The sequence below is a fragment of the Marmota monax genome, unplaced genomic scaffold (assembly GCF_021218885.2).
Source record: "Marmota monax isolate L192 unplaced genomic scaffold, Marmota_monax_Labrador192_F-V1.1 WCK01_AAM20220418_F8-fsc00286, whole genome shotgun sequence".
In the NCBI taxonomy this organism is placed as follows: Eukaryota; Metazoa; Chordata; class Mammalia; order Rodentia; family Sciuridae; genus Marmota; species Marmota monax.
Window position 1 is genome coordinate 1,263,997 of NW_026692342.1, and position 21,274 is coordinate 1,285,270.

At 41.8% G+C, this 21,274-nt stretch overlaps 1 protein-coding gene and 1 pseudogene across 1 annotated transcript; both read right to left on the minus strand.

Annotated features, from left to right (window-relative positions):
* Positions 1-786: 786 nt before the first annotated feature.
* Positions 787-10,521, minus strand: Pmaip1 (phorbol-12-myristate-13-acetate-induced protein 1). Its single transcript, XM_046441726.2, has 3 exons — positions 10,278-10,521; positions 7,089-7,253; positions 787-3,416 (listed from the first exon to the last, which is right to left on the minus strand). Exons 1-3 carry the CDS (start codon positions 10,330-10,332, stop codon positions 3,310-3,312), a joined length of 327 nt encoding a protein of 108 aa, XP_046297682.1. The 5' UTR covers positions 10,333-10,521; the 3' UTR covers positions 787-3,309.
* LOC124090910 (large ribosomal subunit protein eL27-like) overlaps positions 10,397-21,274 on the minus strand; it is a 64,073-nt pseudogene continuing 53,195 nt past the window's right edge.

The following is a 21,274-nucleotide window of genomic DNA, read 5'->3' on the forward strand; positions in this document are numbered from 1 at the left end:
TGAAATCCATGCCTAAGTCTTCATGTGTTAACTCCTGTATTTTAGCAAAACAGTTCTGTTTATTCGGAGAGGCTACTACTCTCGCAATATGCCTCAAATGCAATCAGGCAGATTGCCCCACCCTTTCTTAAGCCAAACGCTCCCTCCCCTCCTCCTCCCGCACTACACAACCCTCCCCACTTCATCGAAGGGAAGCAATTTACATTCCACGACGTCTGCCAACGACTTCGGAGGGCAGGCAGGGGTGGAGTAAAGATGCGGCTCCTAGATCTGAGCTACAAACCAGCGGTATCTTCCAGTTCTCACACTCGGAACAGGACGGCCGCCGAGCTGCACCTACTTCTGCATGACCAGCTCCTGATGAAGCAATCCTTGCTGCGCTCGCGCTGGGCACAGGAGAAGCGTGGTCACCAGGACCGAAACTGCACGGCGGCTCCACTCGCCAGGCAGAGGGGTCCGGGTCCGACCGAGGCAGTGTGCACGGTGCAGTCATTAGACCCCTCATCAGACCGTGATCAGCATCCCTCCAGAGCTACGCCTGGCATTAAGGTCCTTTTACTGTTTCCCCTCAATGAAAGCGCAAGCCCCTCGACGGCAGAGAAGAAACCAAATGCACCTTAGTCTCTATTCCTACCACAAAGCTGCAGAGAGGCGGTGTGCTTCCAGGTGAAGCCGGCTGCTGGAAGTCAGGCCGTTTAAATATTTTGGATTGACAATGAACACTTGGTAGCTCACACGTTGAAAAAAAATAAAATAAATGCACAAAGAAGAATGGTGATTCAATTTTAATTGTTTATTGACACAGTATCAACTTTCATATGTACATATAAATAGTTACAGACCTTAAATACCCACATGGCAGAACATTTGCCTCTAGGCAAAAAAAAAAAAAAAACACGAATTTTTGTGATAAACAAGCCTTAAAACTGAAGACAGATGCTGAGACAATTTTGCATCTAAGGTTACTACAGTCTACATTGCTATTCTCACTCTAAGAACTCAAGTAATTAAGGAACCCTTGCCTCACCACAAAAATGAAATACATGTTTTCAAACCAAATGGAAAATAATTATAAATAGGTAAGATAAATAAAATTTCTGACAAATTTAATCACAGCATCATTCCCTTTTTTAATTTTTTAGTTTTATTTTTAATTGATAAATTGTATATAAAATGTGTTTAATATATAGATACATTGTAGAATGATAAAATCAGAATATTTATCCTTTCCACATGGTAAGAACACACAAAATTCCTTTAGTTGTTTTGAAATGTACATTAACTATTTAATGACACAACAGAACATCAGAACTCATTTCCAACTTTGTAGTCTTTTCCCCACCCCACCCCCACTTCTCCAACCAAATTCAGGTTATCTGGTAATCACCATCCTCAGGTCAGAATTTGATTTTGATCAAATTAAATGAGATCAAAGGGCATTTAATCTCTGTGCATGTCCTCTAGATTCACCGCATTCACTTTAACAAATGGTAGCATCTCCTTTGTTAAGGCTCAATAATACTCATTGTGTTTACATACTACTTCAGTCATCTCTTGGACACAGGCTGTTTCCATGCCTTGCCTGTTGTAAATAACACTGCAGCAAACCCAGGAGTGTGCATAGCCCCTCAGCATACTGACTTCAATTTCTTTGGATATATATATACCCCAGTAGTGGGGTTGCTGGATCATACTATAGTTCTGTTTCTTAAGGAATTTTCATACTGTTTTCCAAAATGGCTGTACTAACTTACAAAACCAGAAAAGGTAGATCAAGTTTCCTTTTCCCCTCCACATATCTCCTGCACTTGTTATCTTTCATCTTTTTGAAAATAACCAATCTAGCAGGTATAAGGTTCTTGTGGTTTTCATTTGCATTTCTCAGACTCTTCTGCTGTATAAGTACCAATGTGTTAACCGGTTGCACCACTGGAGCATCCACTCGGAATCTTCTATCTGTTGAACATTTGTATGTCTTCCTTTGAGACATGTCTCTTCAAATCCCTTGACCAAGTTTAATAGGATTGTTTGTTTTGCTATTGAATACTTAGTTTCATGTCTACAGCTCATATAAAAAACACTGACGAAACTCTTCAAAGAGCCTTCATATTACTCTAATGTAAATTATACAGATATCCATATATATAGATATCTCTTCATATCTGTATGAAATTTTTATTTTGAATGAGAAATATCTGTTCCTCTTCTTTTTTGATAATATCCCAATTATGAAAATGTCCTAATTTCTTTTAAAAGATCACTTTTTGCAGGATGCACACGCTAACTACTGTGAGAAGGGCATCTTCAATTTTTTAGAAACTTTCTGTGAATATTTGTTTTACTAAGTTTTAATTCTACCAATTAAAAAGTCAGTCCTAGAAATTCATGAGGCTGAGCCAGAGATACTGCCAAGTTAGAAGTCAGTCTCAGCAACTTAGCAAGATTCATCTCAAGAATAAAATGAAAAACAGGGCTCAGTGATGAGAGACCATGAATTCAATCCCAGTACTGGGGGGTGAGGGAGAGGACATTTGGTTCCTTTTTTATTATCCTTGGTCATATGAAATCACCAAACTCTTTAATCATTTAATATTCAATTGGCTAGAGTTTTACTGACACTATATAATCAAATGTTTTCAAAGTTACTTTCTAGTTTTTCACACTCGCAGTTAATGCTCACAGGAACACACTTACAGGTCACCTGAACAGAAACAATACAGTCTGAATTGAAAAAAAAAAAAAAAAAATTAAACTATGTTACATTTTGTAGTGACCTATGCAATCAATGTTCCCTGTGAACTTTACTTTTTCTTAAATGATAATTTTTAAATAACATCCAGTGTTATCGGAACGAAATGTTTTCTTTTACCATAATTAAATGTATAAACAAACTGAAAAAGCAAAAACACAGAGCTACTTCTTCCCCACTGCCCAATATGATCATTTGTCAACTCTTGTTACACCAGGCTGGGCAGCAACATTCAACAAAAATACTAGAATAATCTCTAAGCAAAAAAAGAAATGCATTAACAATAACTTCCCTATTTTTAAAGCTCTTCTATTCATGTTTTAAAATAAAACATGGTTCCACAAAGGTCTCACGTCCCAAAGAATGATTTCTGGGAAGCCTCCTACAGAAATTCATCTTTTGACTTGTTATGTTTTCCCTTTCCAAAGACTTCCAAAAGGAAGTGAATGCTCTTTCACATTCCTTTCAATTATAATGCAGTCTCTCCTCTGATGAAATTGGACCTACTGGGGATACCTCCTTTTTAAAGTACTCCCTTCACCCAAAGGCTTTTGAAGCAGTCAGGTTACTAAACTGAAGAGTTTGGAAATCAAATTCAGAAGTTTCTGACGGAAATTTACTTTGTCTCCAAATCTCCTGAGTTGAATGCCAGACTCAAGTTCCACCTCTGAAAAGGAAAGGAAATCAAAATTAACACTAACCATAGTCTGGACTGTAAACTATCAAGAGTTAACAGGACCATTCAGGTGACAAACTGAGCACCCACCCCAGGAAACAGTTCTTAAATTTTAGCTTTATCTGTGGCTGTTTTCTTTTCTTTTTTTTCTCTTTTTAGTTTTATTGATTTTATTTTTTTAAATACGACAGCAGAATGCATCATATATTTTTTAAAAATATTTATTCTTAAGTTTTAGGTGGACACAACATCTTTATTTTACATTTACATGGTGCTGAGGATCGAACCTCATGCATGCTCCTAGGCGAGCGCTCTACCCCTGAGCCACAACCCCAGCCCTACAATTCTTATTACACATATAGAGTACAATTTTTCATATCTTTGTATATAGAGTATGTTCATGCCAATTCATGCCTTTATACATCTACTTTTTTGTTTGTTTGTTTTGTTTTTTGCATTATGCTTCTGTTTTCCTAATGTGAGAGTAACAACTTGGAATATGCATGTAGACACTGACCCACTTCAACTCACAAAAATTGTTTAAGGTGAGAATACAGACAACTATCCTTTATCATTTCGAACTTGTGATCTTCTTGTTTCAGTCTCCCTACCCACTGGAATTACAAGCATATGTCACTGGTGCCCAGCTGAAATCTCTTTTTTTTTTTTTTAAGCATTCTGGATGAGACAAGTATTTTCTTTCAAATATAAAAATATTGCATATCAAATACCACAAATGGTATCATTAGTCAGCCTCCATCAAATTTAAGTGATGTCATCCTCTTTTCTCATTTAAAGAGAACATAAGTCAAATTCTAAATACTGTGTTATTTTCAAATGGCAATATTTCATAGCTCAAATTCCACTTCATTAGAAATCTTTTCCTCTAAAAAAACTGATATTTTCTTCTCATAAAATCTTATTCTAATATTAAGTCTACTTTAAAATAATTTGAAAATCTAAATTTAATCTAAACCAACCTTTTTTTTTTTTTTTTTGAGGGGGGAGAGGGGTACTTGGGATTTAACCCAGGGCACTTAACCACTGAGCCACATTCCCAGCTCTTTTTTCGTTTAGAGACAGGGTCCTGCCAAATTGCTGAGGCTGGTTTTGAACTCACAATCCTCCTGCCTCAGCCTCCTGAGCCACTGGGATTACAGGCATGCGCCACTGTGCCCAGCCTAAATCAATTTCTTATAAAGCCAATCTGTACCAATCTGTTGCCTTTACAAAAAGTGAAGCAGAAAATAGTTTAATTCACATGTTTATTACTTTTTAGAATTGAGATACTGTAATTAGTTTGCTATAATAAAGAAAAATGATGCTTACATATAATCTAACTTCCAAGTAAACTTTTTACTACCTAAAATTAACATTAAATCTAAACTGCTCACAATTTCAATTTTTTAATATTTCAAAGAGAAATCGGGGTTTTTTGTTGTTGTTGTTCATTTTGGTTCATACTTTCTAAGACAATGACCATGAGCGGGGTAAGTGGCATACTCCTATAATCCCAGAGACTCAGGAGATGAGGCAGGAGGATCATAAGTTTGAGGACAGCTTCAGCAATTTAGTCAGGCCCTAAGTAACTAGGAAGACCTTGTCTCAAAAATAAATAAATAAATTCAAAATAAAGTAAAATGTAAATATACTCTAAATATTTAAACCTAGATTTCAATGAACAAAAGTAAAATCTTTCTTAACCCCTACCAAGAGACCTAATAAATCTTCCAAAATGCCATTCTTCATGGGCTACAGAATCAAATGTTGAGAAGTATTTACATTTCAGTAAGTGGGATATGTTAACATATAGTTCTTTAAAAAACTATCATCCAGGGCTGGGGATGTAGCTCAGTGGTAGAATGTTTGCCTGGCATACTTGAGCCCTTGGTTCCCTTCCAGGCAAGGGGATTAAGAAAAATATCATCCACTATACAACTTTGGAAGTCCTCAATCTACCAGAAAAAAATAATCTTTTTCACAAGAAAATAAAATGGAAATAGTTCTGTTATCTTTTTTAATTTTAAAATTGCTATCACAGAGGCTGGGGTTGTGGCTCAGTGGCAGAGTGCTCGCCTAGCATGCATGAAGCATTGGGTTCAATCCTCAGCACCATATAAATATAAAAAATAAAGATATTGTGTCTACCTAAAACTAAAAAATAAATATTAAAAGAAAAATTGCTATTGCAGAACTACTGTCTTTTAGGGGGCATTTTCTGCTGTCTCTTGCTCTTAGGAATTAGAAGTCAATCCAGAGCATGTTATAGATAGGTTGTCTGAGAAACATGGTCAGAACTCTTTTGAGTATCACAGAAAAGGACAAAGCTTCTCCATCCCAAGAAAGGGCCAGAGAGAGCAGCCTGCTGCCAATTTAGCCATGGTCACATTTGCAATGTCCCATTTCCTCTGCATGCCCTACAATTGTCTGATGATAACAGCAGCGTGACCCATTGGGAATTCTAGCCCTAAGAGCCCTCCTTTTTACAACCCTTTACAGCAGGTGATTGCTGCCTTTGATAAGATTTACAAGAAGTGGTGGGATGAGATGGGGCTGGTGGGATGAGATGCGGCTGGCAGACCTGAAAATCTGTGAAGGAGATGGGGGTGGGGGGTGGATGTATAAGACTGGAGACCAGCTCCTCCTCCCCTGCTATGCCCACCCCTTTCAATATGAATGGTTAAAATGTTAACTAAGGAGAAGACCCCCTAGGCTCCTCAACTCTGGAGTCAGTCCAGGTGGGACAGTATCCAGCTTAAATACTACTTTTGTTCTTCTTAGGGTGGGGGCAGTGGCAAGATAAAGGTTTCCAGAGGTGGAGTCTAAATGAAAGGAGAGAGAAGGTAGCTTCCAGAGCCCTCTCCTGGCTCAAGACAGTGACAGTCTTCTGGGCTGACATTGCTGCTTGGGCTTGCACTTGTCTTCCCTGAGGCCCCTTAGAAGGGCAAGTGCAGGGAAGGGGAAAGCAGCTTGCTGGCCCGACTAAAACACAGCTGCAGCCACCTGTCATCCCAGCGACTGGCGAGGCTGAGGCAGGAGGATTGCAAGTTCAAGACCAGCCTCAGCAACTGAGACCCTGTCTCAAAAAATAAGCCTGTAATCCCAGCAGCTCGGCAGGTTGAGGCAAAAAGATCAAAAACCAATGTCAGCAATTCCCTATCTCTAAATGCATCATGAAAAAGGGCTGGGGATGTGGCTCAGTGGTTAAAGCATCCCTGAATTCAATACCCAGCACTAAAAAATAAAAAGAAAAAATAAAAAGAACTAGGGATATATGGCTCAGTGGTTAAGTGACTCTGAGTTCAATTCTTGGTACCAAATAAATAAATAATAAGAGACCAGCCTCAGCAACTTAGTGAGACCCTGTCTCAAAATAAAAAATAAAAGGGGCTGGGAATGTGGCTCAGTGGTAAAGCACTCCTGGGCTAAATCCTCAGTACCAAAAATTTAAAGTTTAAAAAAAAAAAAAATACAACTCTGTCGGAATACTAAGCTAGGCTCCCTCCCTTGCTGTCCTGGGAGAACCCCCTGAAGAACTAAAGAGAAGCAGCCCAAAGGCAGCTCAGAGGGGCAGACCTGGCTGGATCCTGACCCTGAGGTCCCCGAGGATCTTACAGTTTGAGGTCCAGGCCCCAAGTCTCCAAGGCCCCAGCTGACAGGTACCTGTTAATGCTGATGCTGGGGCTGCTGGGGTCACTGGGGTCAGCTGCTCATTCTTCCACCCCTTCTTTCCAGGCATCTCCATAGGTGTGACCTCTGCTACAGAACCCAGAGAATTCGGTCTATTTTCAATTTTCCTGAGCTGAGTAACACACTCAACTTCCAGTTCTGAAAAGGAAAGCAAAACATGAAATTAACATTGACAGTTGTTAGACCAAAGGGTACCCAGAAAGTTAACATAAGTGAGAAGTTGTACATCCCAAGAAGCATTTCTCTTCAATTTCCTTTATGTGCACGTGTCCCCCAAAATGTGAGATAGACTTAGAACATACATACACACACACACACACACACACACACACTACACACTAACATACGGTGGTTCTCAAACAAAAAAATTTAGAATATACTTAACTTTATAATCTTAAAAAAAAAAAATCCAGGATGAGACAGTGTTATCTTACTTTCAGATTTGGAAATTTAACGTCAAATACTATAAACAGTACCATTACCCAGCTCTGGCAGCCAACTGTGGTTATCCTTTTTGTCTCTCATTTAAAGTTGGCCAGAAAAAATATATCATATTCAAAACACTTGCATTTTTATACATACATTTGTTTTTCAAATATTAATTATTTCATAGCTCATTATGCACTCCTTTAAAAACTCCTTGACATTTTCTCATAAAACACTTCAAAAAATCTTATTCCAAAATTCTGCCCACACTTGCTAAAATAATTTAAAATCTACCTGTTAACCTAAACCAACGTCTTCCTACAAGCTAATCTGTAACAATTCATTGCCTTTACTGGAAAGAATGAAGTAGAAAATAAGTTTAATACACATGTTCACAACTTTTTAGATTTTAGGTGCTGTAATTAACTTATTTTCATAAAAAAATTCTAGTAACAATTTCCAATTAAACTGCCATCAATAAAAATAACATAGTTAGTATTTCCAATTTTTTATAATATTTCAATGAGCAACATAAGGTCTTCTTCACCTTCAAAATCATGACGATGAGCATTAAAAATCATGAGAGGTGACCCAAACCTATAATCCCTGCAACTCCAGAGGGTGAGGAAGGGGGATTGCAAATTCCAGGCAAGCCTATACAATTTAGCAAGACCTCCTCTTGAAAGATAAAAAGGGCTGGAGGATGTAATCAATGGTACTCTGTCCCTGGGTTCAATCCCCAGAGTGTGTGTGGGGTGGGGATGGAGAGGAGATCATCATAAATATAAATTTTAAAATCTGTCCAGGTGTGGCGCACCTGCAATCCCAGTGACTCCAGGAGACTTGAGGCAGCAGACAGCAAATTCAAGGCCAGCCTGGGTAATTTAGCAAGACTCAGTCTCAAAATGAAATGGAGGGTGGTAGGTTAAACATCTATAATCCCAGAGGCTGACTGAGGCAAGAGAATCCTAAACTCTGGGACAGCCTGGGTAATTTAATGAGACCCTGACTCAAAAAAATTTAAAGGGCTGGGAATGTAGCTCAGTGGTAAAGCACCTCTTGGTTCAATCCCCAGTAAATGAAAAAATTAAATTTAAAAAACTGATTTTATATTTAAAAGTCTGTTTTGTAAATAAGACCCTACTTAGATTCAAAATTAATGAGAACTGTATGTATGTGTGTATGTGTGTGTATATTAATATAAATATAATTATATATTATAAATAAATATAAATATATATTAAAGCAAACTCTTAAATCTACATTCCAACTAATTTCTCTACAAGAGCTGAGTGAAATCTTCTCTAACTCCAACCAGAACTAATAAATCATGTAGTATATAATTTTTTGGTCTCCAGGCTCAAACACTTTGGAAATATTTAAAAACACATATTCTTTCCAGTAAGAGGGATATATTAACATACAGTCCACTAAAAATATCATTCAACATATGATTTTGGAAGCCCTGAACTCTATTGAGGAAAAATTATTCCTTTCACTGGGTGGGGGTGGGGGACAAAAAAACTTTTCCCCCTTTTTAAAAAAAATTATTCTGGGATTAACCTAGGGCCTCTCCATACTAGGTTAGCACTCCTACCATTGAGTTAAACTCCCAGGCCTATTTCCTATATATTTTTTTTGGATTGCAGTTACACACCAATAAATTTATTAATATATAATTAGGCTAGAGAGAATTATTGTCGTCCCTTATTACTGAGAACTAGGTTAGTCTACTACGAATTAGTTAGATTTTTCAGAAACACGGTCAACACCACAAAAGGTGAGAAAACTTTTCTATCTCAAGGAAGATGCAAAGAGCAACCTGGTGACTGCGAACTTCGCCATGGTCACATTTGTATCACTTCCTCTTAATGCCCCACAGGTGCCATAAAATTAATGAAAATGGTGGCCTATAGTTGTCTGATGTAATAGCAAGACGACCCTTATTGTTCTCCTTGTTACAACTCCTTAGTAGGTAACTGCGGCCTTTAGTAAAATTTATAAAGATTTACAAGTGGGGAAGGGGAGGGCCGATCCAAACAGGACGGGGCTGCAAGTGTTTGGCCAGATAGGGAGGGGGTTTGGGTACCCAGAAAGAGGGTCAACTCCTTCCTGCTCCCCCACCCCAATCCACTCCTTTCAATATCGATTGTTAAAACGTTAACTAACCCCCTAAGTTCCTTAGCTCTGATTCCTAGCAGGGCCTCCATCCATCCCCTGTCAGTCCTGAGTGGGACAGTGTCAACCTTAAACACTGTTTTTGTTCCTGCCGGGTGGAGACGGTGGGAACAAATCCTCTCAGAGGTGGGGTCCAGGGGAAGAGGGGCCACCTAGGGAGGCGGTGGGAGGCCTGGTGGCTCCCGGAGCCCTCTCCCGCCCTCGCTTGTCTTGACAATGACCTCCTTTGGGGCGCCGCCTACACTTGCACTTTTTTTCCCCGAGGAAGGCCAGGTGGAGAAAAGGGAAAACCAGAGTGGACGCAGCAGGTTGGCCTGGCTAAGATGCGGCTGCATCCCAATCCAAGGCTGGGCTCCCTCCCTCGCGGGTCCCGCTTTCTTGGAAGAAACGCCAGAAGAACTTCCTGGGGGCGTCCCGAAGGCACGTGCCAGGGCGCTGAGATAGCCGGACCTTGGAGTCCCTGGCATTCTTCGCCCAGCCCCTGAGGGCCCACCCGCCCCGACTTCGACCTCGACCCCAGCCCCGCCAGGGTCTCCGATTGCCCCAGCGGCTGGGTACCTGGCGCCCGTGCGGGGTTCGGTGGCGCGCGCTTACGCGCCTTCTTTCCAGGCATCTCCCCGGGCGCCGCGGCGATCTCCGCTGCAAACCTGGGGAACTCTGTCCCCCGACTCAGGAGCTCAGGCTTCCGCAGGACGCGAGCTGCACGCCGGGCCGGCCAGCGGGACAGGGACACCGGGCGCGCCGAGTTCCTGAGGGCACTCTGTGCCGGGATCCTCAGAGCTCCCGCGCCGAGGCCACTCGCGAGTCATCTGGGGACTTCCCCGGTGACGTAACGATACTTGACGCGGGCCCGCCCCCGTCCCGCCTCTGCTCGTCCCCGCCGTTGCGAGAGCGCGCGCAATTCTGGAAAAGGGCTGCCGAGCGCAACTTGTCCGGACCCGCATCGGCACCGACCCGTAGCGGGGGGCGCTGGGCTCCGGGCCGGAGGGACCCTGCTCGGCCCCACAGTTACTTCCTTTAAAAAGGGGATGGGAGAAAAAGGTCGGTTTTGAGGTTCTACGAACACCCCCGGTAGAGACGGCTGCTGTCGACGGGGGCTAGGAGTGGCGAGAGACTCCAGGGTTTCCTAGGAGGAAAGCTGGGGGTTGGGGAGAGGCCAGGCGCCTCCTCCTTATCATAAATTGGCAATTAGAGACTTATGCAATAACAAACCCCGGGAAGGGTTAGGACAAGGAAACTTAGAATTCAGCGTGGATAGTACCGGGGAAGTGAAAAGAAAACTTTACCAACAGTAGAAAGGGTGCCCGAAGCCAGGTGAAAAAAGTATCAGGTCCAAGAACAAAATAAAGCATTGGGAGTGTTGGGGAATTCTGCACACTGGAACCCCGCACGTGGTGCGTGCGTTGGGAAGGGGTGAGAGTGCGGGTAGGTGGTGGGAGGGGCCTGGTTCTCTGCCCCGGGTAGGAATATATATGATTTTTAAAAGCTGTGCAACGTTCTCCTTGAATATGTCGGTATTGCATATTCCTGGATGTTCGGTGATAAAAAGAATGGGTCATCATCATAAGAAAACATTCAAATATTTTGTAGAGGGAGGGATGAGATACCTGGGAACGTGATATTGCTATCACAGTATTTGATTGGTACCTAAATATTATTGTATAAAGGAGTGCTAGAGTTAGGAATAGTTAAGAGATATAATAGAGGGTCAGTTCTACTAAGAGCTTTGGCTTGCATTTTTCTCATTCTATCCCTCAAACAAGTCTTGAAAGCTGTCCTTCTTAGCATCGCGGCCACTTAACAGGTGCAAAAACTGAGGTTTATAGATATTGAGAAAAATGCCCGAGCTTCACATGGGCAGAGAGTCACGTCCTGCCTGATCACACAGGGAGCAAGACCTCTTATCCAACTAGGCCTTCCTAGCAATCACAACCTCTTAGAAAATGAGTGTTTCTACATCAACTTAATTGAATGCAGAGCTTCCAAGTGGGTTGCATACAGCTGCGTGGACCTCCTAGAAGAGTTTGCTTTGGTTCACAGTGTTGCTCTGCAAAATGTCACAAGTAAAGGTTTGAATAGATTCCCAACCTAAAAATTGAATGACTGAACAAATTTAAAAAATGAAAGACTGAATTAAAAACTCAGATGTCCAGCATCTCTAGGGAAACCAGAAGCTCTGACACTTTCATTTTGCAAAAAGTGCAGAGTAGGCTAGAAGTGGAAGTCACCCCCTTCAGAGGGACCTGGAGGCTCCCGTTCACCAACATTCCCTGCTGTTTGCTTTTCTCATTTACATTATCTGGCCCCAGTAGGCATCTGAGCTTGTTTATTTATCTTAAATCATTCAATCAACACAAACCAGCAAATATTTATTTATTGCTTGACCCTGCATAAGGTATAGACAATATTATAAGCATAGGACAAAACTACTCTTGAGTTTAAACAACTTTGTTTTGAGGCTGATGTTGGGTGTTTTCGAGTATGGTAAATGCTAGGGACAAAAGCAGATCAAATTCAGGATGGGAATATCAACATGTGAGGCAGGAAGCCAAATGGAGATGCTGCCCTAAAATCTGTTATCTTAAACCTAACTCAAAACCTCTGTGACCCTCTGAAGGGTCATTTCTACTTCCTTAATTCATAAGAATAAAGTTGATTTCTTAATTGCATAAACTAGTAAACTTCTGTGCAAACCATGCATTCTGAAATGCAATGAATACACACATACAGGAGAAAAACAAATTGTAACACTGTTTATCTACAAAGGGTGTGTCAGTTCTGTCCTCTAACATTATCATTATAGAATGTTTTTGACCCATATGGACACAAACTGTAGGCATTTCTACCTTTAAAAGAATTGCAAATTCAATTGGCTTGGAATAAGAAGTAGGGGAGGGGAGTCTCAGAAGTGTCTCAAAAGCAGCTGATGGAGGGTATTTTCATTGGGGAAAAAATGGTCCATAAATTCTTTCTGGAACTAACATTTTAATAAGGGAATTAGAAGAAGAGTTTGAAAACTGGTGAATTATTTAATGTTGAACTTGTAAGAAAAATAGGGATATTATGGCCACTGAAGCTAACAAGATAATGATTAAAAATTTATCATGAGCTGGGCAGGGTGGCACATGCCTGTAATCCCAGACTTAGGAGGACTGCAAAGTCAAAACCAGCCTCAGCAATTTAGTGAGGCTCCTAGCAATTTAGCAAGACCCTGTCTCAAAAAGTGAAATGGGCTGGGGATGTGGCTCAGTGGTTAAATGCCCTGGATCAATTCCTGATCCAAAAAAAAAAAAAATTATCATGAAGCATTATAATTCCCTACAATTTGTTTTTTTAAAAATTAGGACTGGTGAGGGTAACTATTTTAAAAAATATTACCAGAGGGCTGAGAATAAAGCTCAGTTAGTAGAGTGCTTGCCTTGCCTTGCATACACACGGCCCTGGGTTCAATCCCCGGCACCACAAAATAATAATAATAACAATAATAATTACCAGATAATTCATTTTCATGGACCAAGTTCAAAAATGACAGAGAAAGCATACCTATAATTCCAGTGGCTAAGGAGGCTGAGGCAGGTGGATTGCAAGTCTAAATCAGCCAGCCTCAGCAACTTAGCGGAAACCCTTTCTCAAAAAATTAAAAGGGGGGCTGGGGATGTGGCTCAAGCAGTAGCGCGCTCGCCTGGCATGTGTGCGGCCCGGGTTCGATCCTCAGCACCACATACAAACAAAGATGTTGTGTCCGCCCGCCGAGAACTAAAATAAATAAATATTTAAAAAAAAAAAAAAAAAGAGTTGCTGTTTGAATCTACAAGCTGTGTGGTGGCTCGTGATTGTGTGCCCAGCCAGACTGCGGCATTTGTGCCCAGCCAGACTGTGGCAGAGTAGAGTAACAAAAATTTAAAAAAAAAAAAAAATTAAAAGGACTGTAGATGTGGCACAGTGTTTACGTGCCACTGGGTTCAATCTCCAGTACAAGAAAAGAAAGAAAGAAAAGAAAAAGAGAGTAAAAATCTGGAAGATCTGGTCATCTGTGTTGTCATTTAGAGTGTTTGTTTAAAAAGGTGTCTGTAGATTAGATGCTGGGTGCAGTAGTGCCCCCCTATAATCCCAGCAGCAGCTCCGTAGCCTGAGGCAGGAGGATGAGAGTTCAAAGCCAGTCTCAGCAACTGCGAGGCGCTAAACAACTCAGTGAGACTCTGTCTCTAAATAAAATACAAAATAGGGCTGGGGATGTGGCTCAGTGGTTGAGTGCCCCTGAGTTCATTCCCTAGTACCAAAAAAAAAAAAAAAAAAAGGTGTCTGTAGATACATATGTGTGTGTGTTTAAACTGACAGCAATAAACATGATTAGTAATAGAACAGTCATCCATATATTTCAACAAGAAAATAGGATTTGACAGCTGAACAAGAGGATATGAGAGATGCATAAAGGAGTATTTAGAGGAAGCATGTGATGAAACATACAAGCTGTAGACCTGATTCTGTTTGTTCCAATAAAAGGGACTTTTTTTCTTCTTCTTCTTGTGTAGCATGTTTATTAACAGAAAATTCATCTGAATTTCCTGCTTTTCTCAATTAAATCTTTGTTGCAGTTCAGATGCTGTGCTAGGCTATGGAAAGATAGAGACTCACAAATATCATGTGAAATAAGAGTCACTTGAGCACCTGGTCAGAAAGCACATCTGATGATGGAGCTCTGGCTGGACGTGAGATTCTGCAACTTTTACAAACTCTGGTGATTCTAGTCTGTGGACAAGGTTGAGCAGCAAGACTACAGCCTGTATGTTTTGTTACAGGGATAGTGACTGGCAGGTGCAGTAAGTTGTGCCAGGGAAATTGAGACAGATGACAGGACTGCTTGGGAAGGAAGCTAAGCAGCCAGAAGGGGCATCAGTATAGAGACCTAATACCCAAATAAAGAGTTGGCCCAGCAGTGAGGCCAAGGGGAAGAAGTGTGACTATGCTGACCATGTTGCTGGGAGTGATGCCACCAGGGGAATTTCGGTATTATTGTGGGGACTCCGCAGGAACCACTGAATGTTTGAAGCAGATGATCAGATTCTAGGAAGCTCACTGTGGCCACAGTGTGACTAGTTTGGTTGTGGTAAGACCTGAGACTAACTTGCAAAGGTATATGCCAATTTTCATACAAGAGGGTAGTGCCAGCAAAGACGGTCACCATTTCAACGTGTTTTATTAAAATTCCTCATATTTCCTCATCCAGGTAGCACATGTCCGGTTCCCCCCTCCCCCGCCCCCAGCTTAAATATGCATTTTATCCTGTACTAGCATCCTAGGGCTGTGGTAAGAAATTCCCACAAACTGGGTGGTTTAAAACAACAGGGAGAAAAAAAAATTCTCTTGCAATTCTAGAAGAGATCAGTCCAACATCAAGATGTTGGCAGGTTCTCATGCTCTCTCTGAAGTCCCCTGGGAAGGAATCCTCCCTTCCCTGGCTTCTGGTGGTTGCCTGCAATCCTTGAATTCCTTGGCTTGGAGATGAGACACTGCAGTGTCTGCCTCAGCCTTTATGTGGGTCCAAATAAATTTCCCTCTTCTTATAAAGACATTAGTCATTAGCTTAGGGCTGGGTTAGGGCCTACCCCAGACCAAAATGACATCATTTTTACTTTTTTATTTTATTTTATTTTATTTATTTTTGGTACTGGGGATGAAACCCAAGGGCGCTTTTATCACTGAGCTATTATTCCCCATCCCTTTTATTTTTTTATTTTGAGACAGGATCTCACTAAATTGCCCAAGCTGCCCTTAAACTTGTGATCCTCCTGCCTTAACTTCCTGAGTCACTGGGATTACAGGTGTGTGCCGCTGCACCTGTTTTCCACCCCTCCCCACACCTGGTTTTTTAGTCTCTTTTATTCTCAGCACCTTAACACAACCATTATGCAAATTTTGTTATCTTTACTTACACTCCTGTCTTCAGTGAATGTTTCTGAACATTGTAACTGCATGCAGTGTGTGTAAAATTCTATGGAGTATATTTCTTTTAATGATGTATCCAAAGTAAATTTTCTATCTTTGGGTCCATTGTTTTCCTTCCTTCCTAATAAGGTGATCAAATGGACAGCTCACAACAGACTGGGCCATTCAGCTGCTGGTAAAACTTTGGGGTTTGTCTTTCTCTTCTCTCTTGGCCCCCTCACTTCCACCAGCCCTGCTACTACCCCCTTCTTTGTTACTTACAAATTATTTTCAGTTTAACTTCTGTTGAAGCCCGGATATGGCATAATTTTTTAAAAATTTTACTTCTTAGTTGTAGTTGGACACAATACCTTAGCTTTATTTATTTATTTTTATGTGGTGCTGAGGATCGAACCCTTGCTAGGTTCCTCACACTTGCTAGGCAAGTGCTCTGCCGCTGAGCCACAACCGAAGCCCATGGCATAATTTTTTATTTATGCTTCTGATCTAAGGGGGAGAAAAAAGTAACAAAAGTTTGATCCCGGTAGGGCCAGTTTGGTCTAGCTCTTCATTGCTGCTTCTGATTTTCTCATTGGCTAATTCTGCACATACAACACCCAGAGTGTATATTCTTCATTTTATTCAAACTTGTTCCTAATCTTTCTGTTTTGTGGATTATCACAGATAATGACTATCAAGCATGTTTGTGTTCTCTTTTTTTTTTTTTTTTTGAACCAGGGATTGAGCCCAGGGGTGCTTAGCCACTAAGCCACATCCCTAGTCCCTTTTATATTTCATTTAGAGACAGGGTCTCACTAAGTTGCTTAGAGCTTTGCTAAATTGCTGAGGCTGGCTGTGAACTCACAATCCTGCGTCAGCTTCCTGAGTCGCTGGGATTATAGGTGTAGGCCACTGTGCCTGGCATTTGTGCTCTTGTCTGTGTATTTTCATTTAAATACAAAGGTTCCAGAAGAGAAATAAACAATAGTATGTTTCAGAAATTTCCAGTGAGAGGCTGGGAGTGTAGCTCAGTTGTAGAGGGCTTGCTTAGCATGGAAGAGGCCCTGAATTTGATCATAAACACTGGGAGAAATAATAATAATAATAAAAAAACCAGTACAATGATGGGAGTAGGTCAGGACTGCCTGGGTATTTAGCTTATTTATCAATTTTCTTTTTTTATATATTTATCAATTTTCAATAAGAGAATAAATCCAATTAGTTTAGAGATTTCATTGAAAAGAGACCATTAACAAGTGCTAGTCTAACAAAACCCCAAATGTCTGGTGATACAATTATGTTTACATGGTTATTGACTAATTACTAGTTATGTAATTCATTCTTGTGGGAGAGTAGAAAACAATTGTCCAAGTGCAGTCAGTGTACAACCTCAGAATTGATTGATGAGCTCATGTAAAATGCAGTCCTGACCTCAGACTAGAAATACTCACTTGGCACAGCGCAAGCCCCAGCCAAGCCCTGTAAATGCCAGCGACTCCAGAGGCTGAGGCAAGAGGATCACAATTCAAGGCCAACCTCAGTAACTTAGTGAGAAGTTAAACTAAAATAAAAAATAAAAAGGGTAGGGGGTGTGGCTCAGTGGTAGCAGGTACAAGGCCCTCGTTTCAATCCCCAGTACTGAAGAAAAAAGAAGATTTGTTGCCTGTCTGGAAGCTTCAAATATTTCAACTTGTGTGAAAAATTATGACCCATCTGTGAGGATAATCAGTGGTTACTGCCTTTATTAGGAGATACAATTTCATTCTGGCAGATAGACTTGGAGATTGAGAGAGGCTGAATTTTTTTTTTTTTTAGATGGGGGGAGGGAAGTGGGGATTAAACCCAGGGATGCTTAACCACTGAGCTACATCCCCAGCCCTTTTTTAGACGTTATTTAGAGACAGGGTATTGCTAAGTTGCTTCCAGCCTCACTAAGTGGCTGAGGCTGTCTTTGAATTTGGATCCTTCTACCCCAGCCTCCTAGCTGCTGGGATTGCAGGCTGTGTTACCATGCTCTGCTGAGGCTGAATTCTTGGTATCTATCATTCATGCTCATTTATCTATCAACAGCACCCACAATGAGATTGAGTATCACTAATAGAGAGCCGCTGGGGCTTTGAAAGTGATGGAGACCAAGATCTCTCACACCAACCTCCCCTTGGCCTTCTTCCTCAAACCCACTGAGCTCCTTCCCTCCTCCAAGCCCTTGTCCTTGCTTGTCCCTCTGCCTAGGATGCTCTTCCTCCTCTTTACATGTCTGCACTCTGCTGGTCCACTCAGGACTCAGAATAAATGCTACTTTCTAAGATTCCGCCTTTCAGGTCCCCTTCTTCCTCTGGGGGGAAGTCTTTTCTGCTATCCTTTAAGAAAGCCTTCCACTTTCCACTCTAAAAGAAAAAAAAGCAAACAAACAAATGCTACTTTCTTAGGTCTTCCAGACTATCCTGTCCAAAATCTCCCATCTCTACCCTACAAATGGCTATCTATCATGAGATTTGTTTTATTAAACTATTAAACTGACTGTAACTTGTTAATATTCTACTTCCTTTTTTTGTGGTACCAGGGATTGAACCCAGGGGCACTTGACCACCACTGAGCCACATCCCCAGCCCTGTTTTGTATTTTATTTAGACACAGGGTCTCACTGAGTTGCTTAGCACCTTGCTAAATTTCAGAGGCTGGCTTTGAACTCATGAGCCTCCTGTCTCAGCCTCCCCAGCCTCTGGATTGCATCATGCACCACCGCATCCAGTTTACGTTTCCTTTTGAATTGAAGCCAAGGAAGTCAGACTTTGTATATTTTGGTTCCTGCTATTCCAGGCACATGGCAAAAACTGAATGACTCCGCGTTAAATAGAAACAAGGCCACGTGGGGCCTGTTGAGAAGGACTTTCTACTAGTAAGATAGTTTGTGGACTAGTTTTTTGCTTTCCCATATTCAGATAGTGGAAAACCAAAACTGGAGGAGGTTAAATCATTTGTGTACATTCACAGCACAAGTAAACAAATGAGTAGCCATTGTTCGTCTCACCCTTCCCCTAGTTCATTACAGTTTTGATTGATAGGAAAGGAAGACAATGATCAAAAGAGATTGCAGACTCTGAGCATTTAAAATATGCCTGTTTTTTAATTTTCTCTACAAAGTTATTTCCTTTTAACAATAAGCCCCCAGGTTTTAGAAGTTTCAAAGCTCAGAGAGAAAGGAAATAGTTTACTGCCTTTGGGAATGAATACCAAACATATAAAAAAGTACTTTAAGCAATCATAGGTGAGAATTTTCATGATCTTGGGGCTTGTGAAAACCAAGTCTCAAGGGCACACTTGACTTCCTAGAAATGTGAAAGTTTGATGGGTGAAATAACCCCATGAACAGAGTCAGAAGACATCGAGATCAGAACTTCTGAAGAACAAAGGCCATACAGGTTCAGGCCCTCTGCCAGCCACTCTGTTGACCCCTTGCCAGTGCTAGATGCCACACAGCCTGCAGGACAGCTGTCCCAGGGAGGACGCTGAGGTCCCCAGGAATGCCGGACCCCAGGGGCAGAGCAGGCTGCCGGGGCAGCCACGGCACTTGACCTTCAGCTCCTGCCAGTTTGGGGGTGTGTGGAGGCACCCTGATTCTGGCAGCACCCTCTCCCCACTCATTTCTCTCTCTCCTCACTTCTCTCCCTTGCGCTTCTCTCTATGGGGTCTCTATGGGGGACACTAGGCTTGCAGAAAGTCATGCAGAAAGACCCTAGAGAAGGAGCACGGAGCCCCTGGCAATAGCATTGGCGCTTCCAAGTCTACTTCTGCAGAAACCTGAGGCTTAATTATTCCAGCCCCCAAACTAGAACACCTGAGATGGCCATTCACCCTTGACCTTGCACTTTTCTGTACCCCGCCCTGAAGTTGTCATAGGCTCTTGCATATCTTCCTTTAAAGTGCCCTTTGGTTTTGGCCTTCCTTCTCAAATCCCTCTGCCAACAGTGTGTGTTACCTCACTCTGGTGTTTCTGCAAAGTCCACCTGGATGCCTTCCTTCTCAGCCAGTGGCACCCTTCAAACTTCCCAAACCCATAAGACTCCGGTTCCATGGCCTTCAGCCCCTGGCTGAGGAATGCATAGCCATCTCCCAACTGTCCACCCAGACAGGTCTGATCTCCACCTTGGGAATACCATACCGCCTCCTTGGGAATAGCATACTACAAACTGATTGATGGGCTCCCTAAAATAAGCCACTCTCTCCTGGAAGACAGGAACCCCATTTATCCCTCGTGGCTACCTCCCCTCCAAACTATTTCAGCTGCTTCTATTCCTTGTGGTATTGTATTGGTTTTATTATTTCAGCTTTGATGTCTTTGAAATTAATAATCACCTGAAATAATGATCCAAGTCTCAAAGAATTACATTATATAGACAGAAGTCCGACTCATGGAAAAGATTTAGAAATGGTTCTCTATTTTACTGGTATTTCAGTTTTACTATTTGCTGAATTTGTGAACTTAAACAAACTGCTTATCTTCTCAGCCTGTTTCCCAATTTGGAAAGGTAGAAGAATGATCTTACCTTTCTTAAAGGGCCTTTTTGATACTATAAAGGCCAATCAGCACCCAGGGTGTCACATCAGGGAGGCTCAAGCCCAGGGGACTCTGCTCTACCTACCTGCCACCCACCCTGTGCCCAGAGGGAGCAGGACAAGTGGGTGGGGGAGAGCTGCACCTTGAAAGTCCCTGGAATAAATGTTAACATGGGTGCACATCTCAGCCCACTCAAGGAAGCTCCCAGCCACTGCACTTGTGTGGAGACATAACCAGCCAAACTGTCACTGGATTTTTTGAGATTAGAATCAGGAGCATTTTTGTTACAGTCCTCAGAAAAAGGAAAGAGGTGACAGGCAGAGAAAGGAAACTAAAAGAAAAAGAGGAAATGATTCACTTTCTGAGCCTTAGACCTCAAGCTCACAAACAGGCTGGGAAGGTGGTGGGGGTGGGTCAGCTGGCCAGCATCAGTAGGTGATTTTTTTTTTCTTTTGGTACCAGGGATTGAACCCAGGGGCGCTACACCAGCGAGCCACATCCCCAGCCCTTTTTATTTTTTATTTAGCAACAGGATCTTGCTGAGTTGCTTAGGTCCTCACTAAATTGTTGAGGCTGGCTTTGAACTCACAATCCTCCTGCTTTAGCCTCTTTCTTGAACTGCTAGGATTACATGCATTCACCATGGCAACCAGCTTTATTTATTCATTTATTTTTTAAGATGTCTCTTGGGAAACATACAAGACCAAATACTCAAATTTATCTTATTGAATAGGATTTTGGCAGAAAGGAGCATGGGATCTCAAGTCTTCGGGGGGAAATAAAAGCTTCACTCTCTCTTTTTAAGGTGGCAAGAATTCTGTGCCATAGAGCTTGGTGGGTGCTGACACTGGCCTGGGCTCAGGAGCCTTTGGTTCCCAGGAGACAGAGCAACCCCTGAGGCTTTCAACTTTGCCACTACCTGATAATGTCTCTGATTCCTTAATTCAGGAAGAGTACCTCCTTTTAGGATCCGAAATCCAGACTTACTCCCAACTGTCCAACTTAAAACATGTTCATAAGCAAAAGATTGACCTCCCTGGGGCCCTTATCCTGTCTGTTAGGTGGTTCTTAA

Excerpts from the sequence above, each read along its gene's own strand:
- Pmaip1 (XM_046441726.2), bottom strand. The coding sequence starts at position 10,332 with ATGCCTGGAAAGAAGGCGCGTAAGCGCGCGCCACCGAACCCCGCACGG. Across the intron at positions 7,254-10,277 it reads GAACCCCGCACGGGCGCCAG|AACTGGAAGTTGAGTGTGTT; the intron begins GTACCCAGCCGC and ends TTTCCTTTTCAG. Across the intron at positions 3,417-7,088 it reads CCCAGCATCAGCATTAACAG|AGGTGGAACTTGAGTCTGGC; the intron begins GTACCTGTCAGC and ends TTTCCTTTTCAG.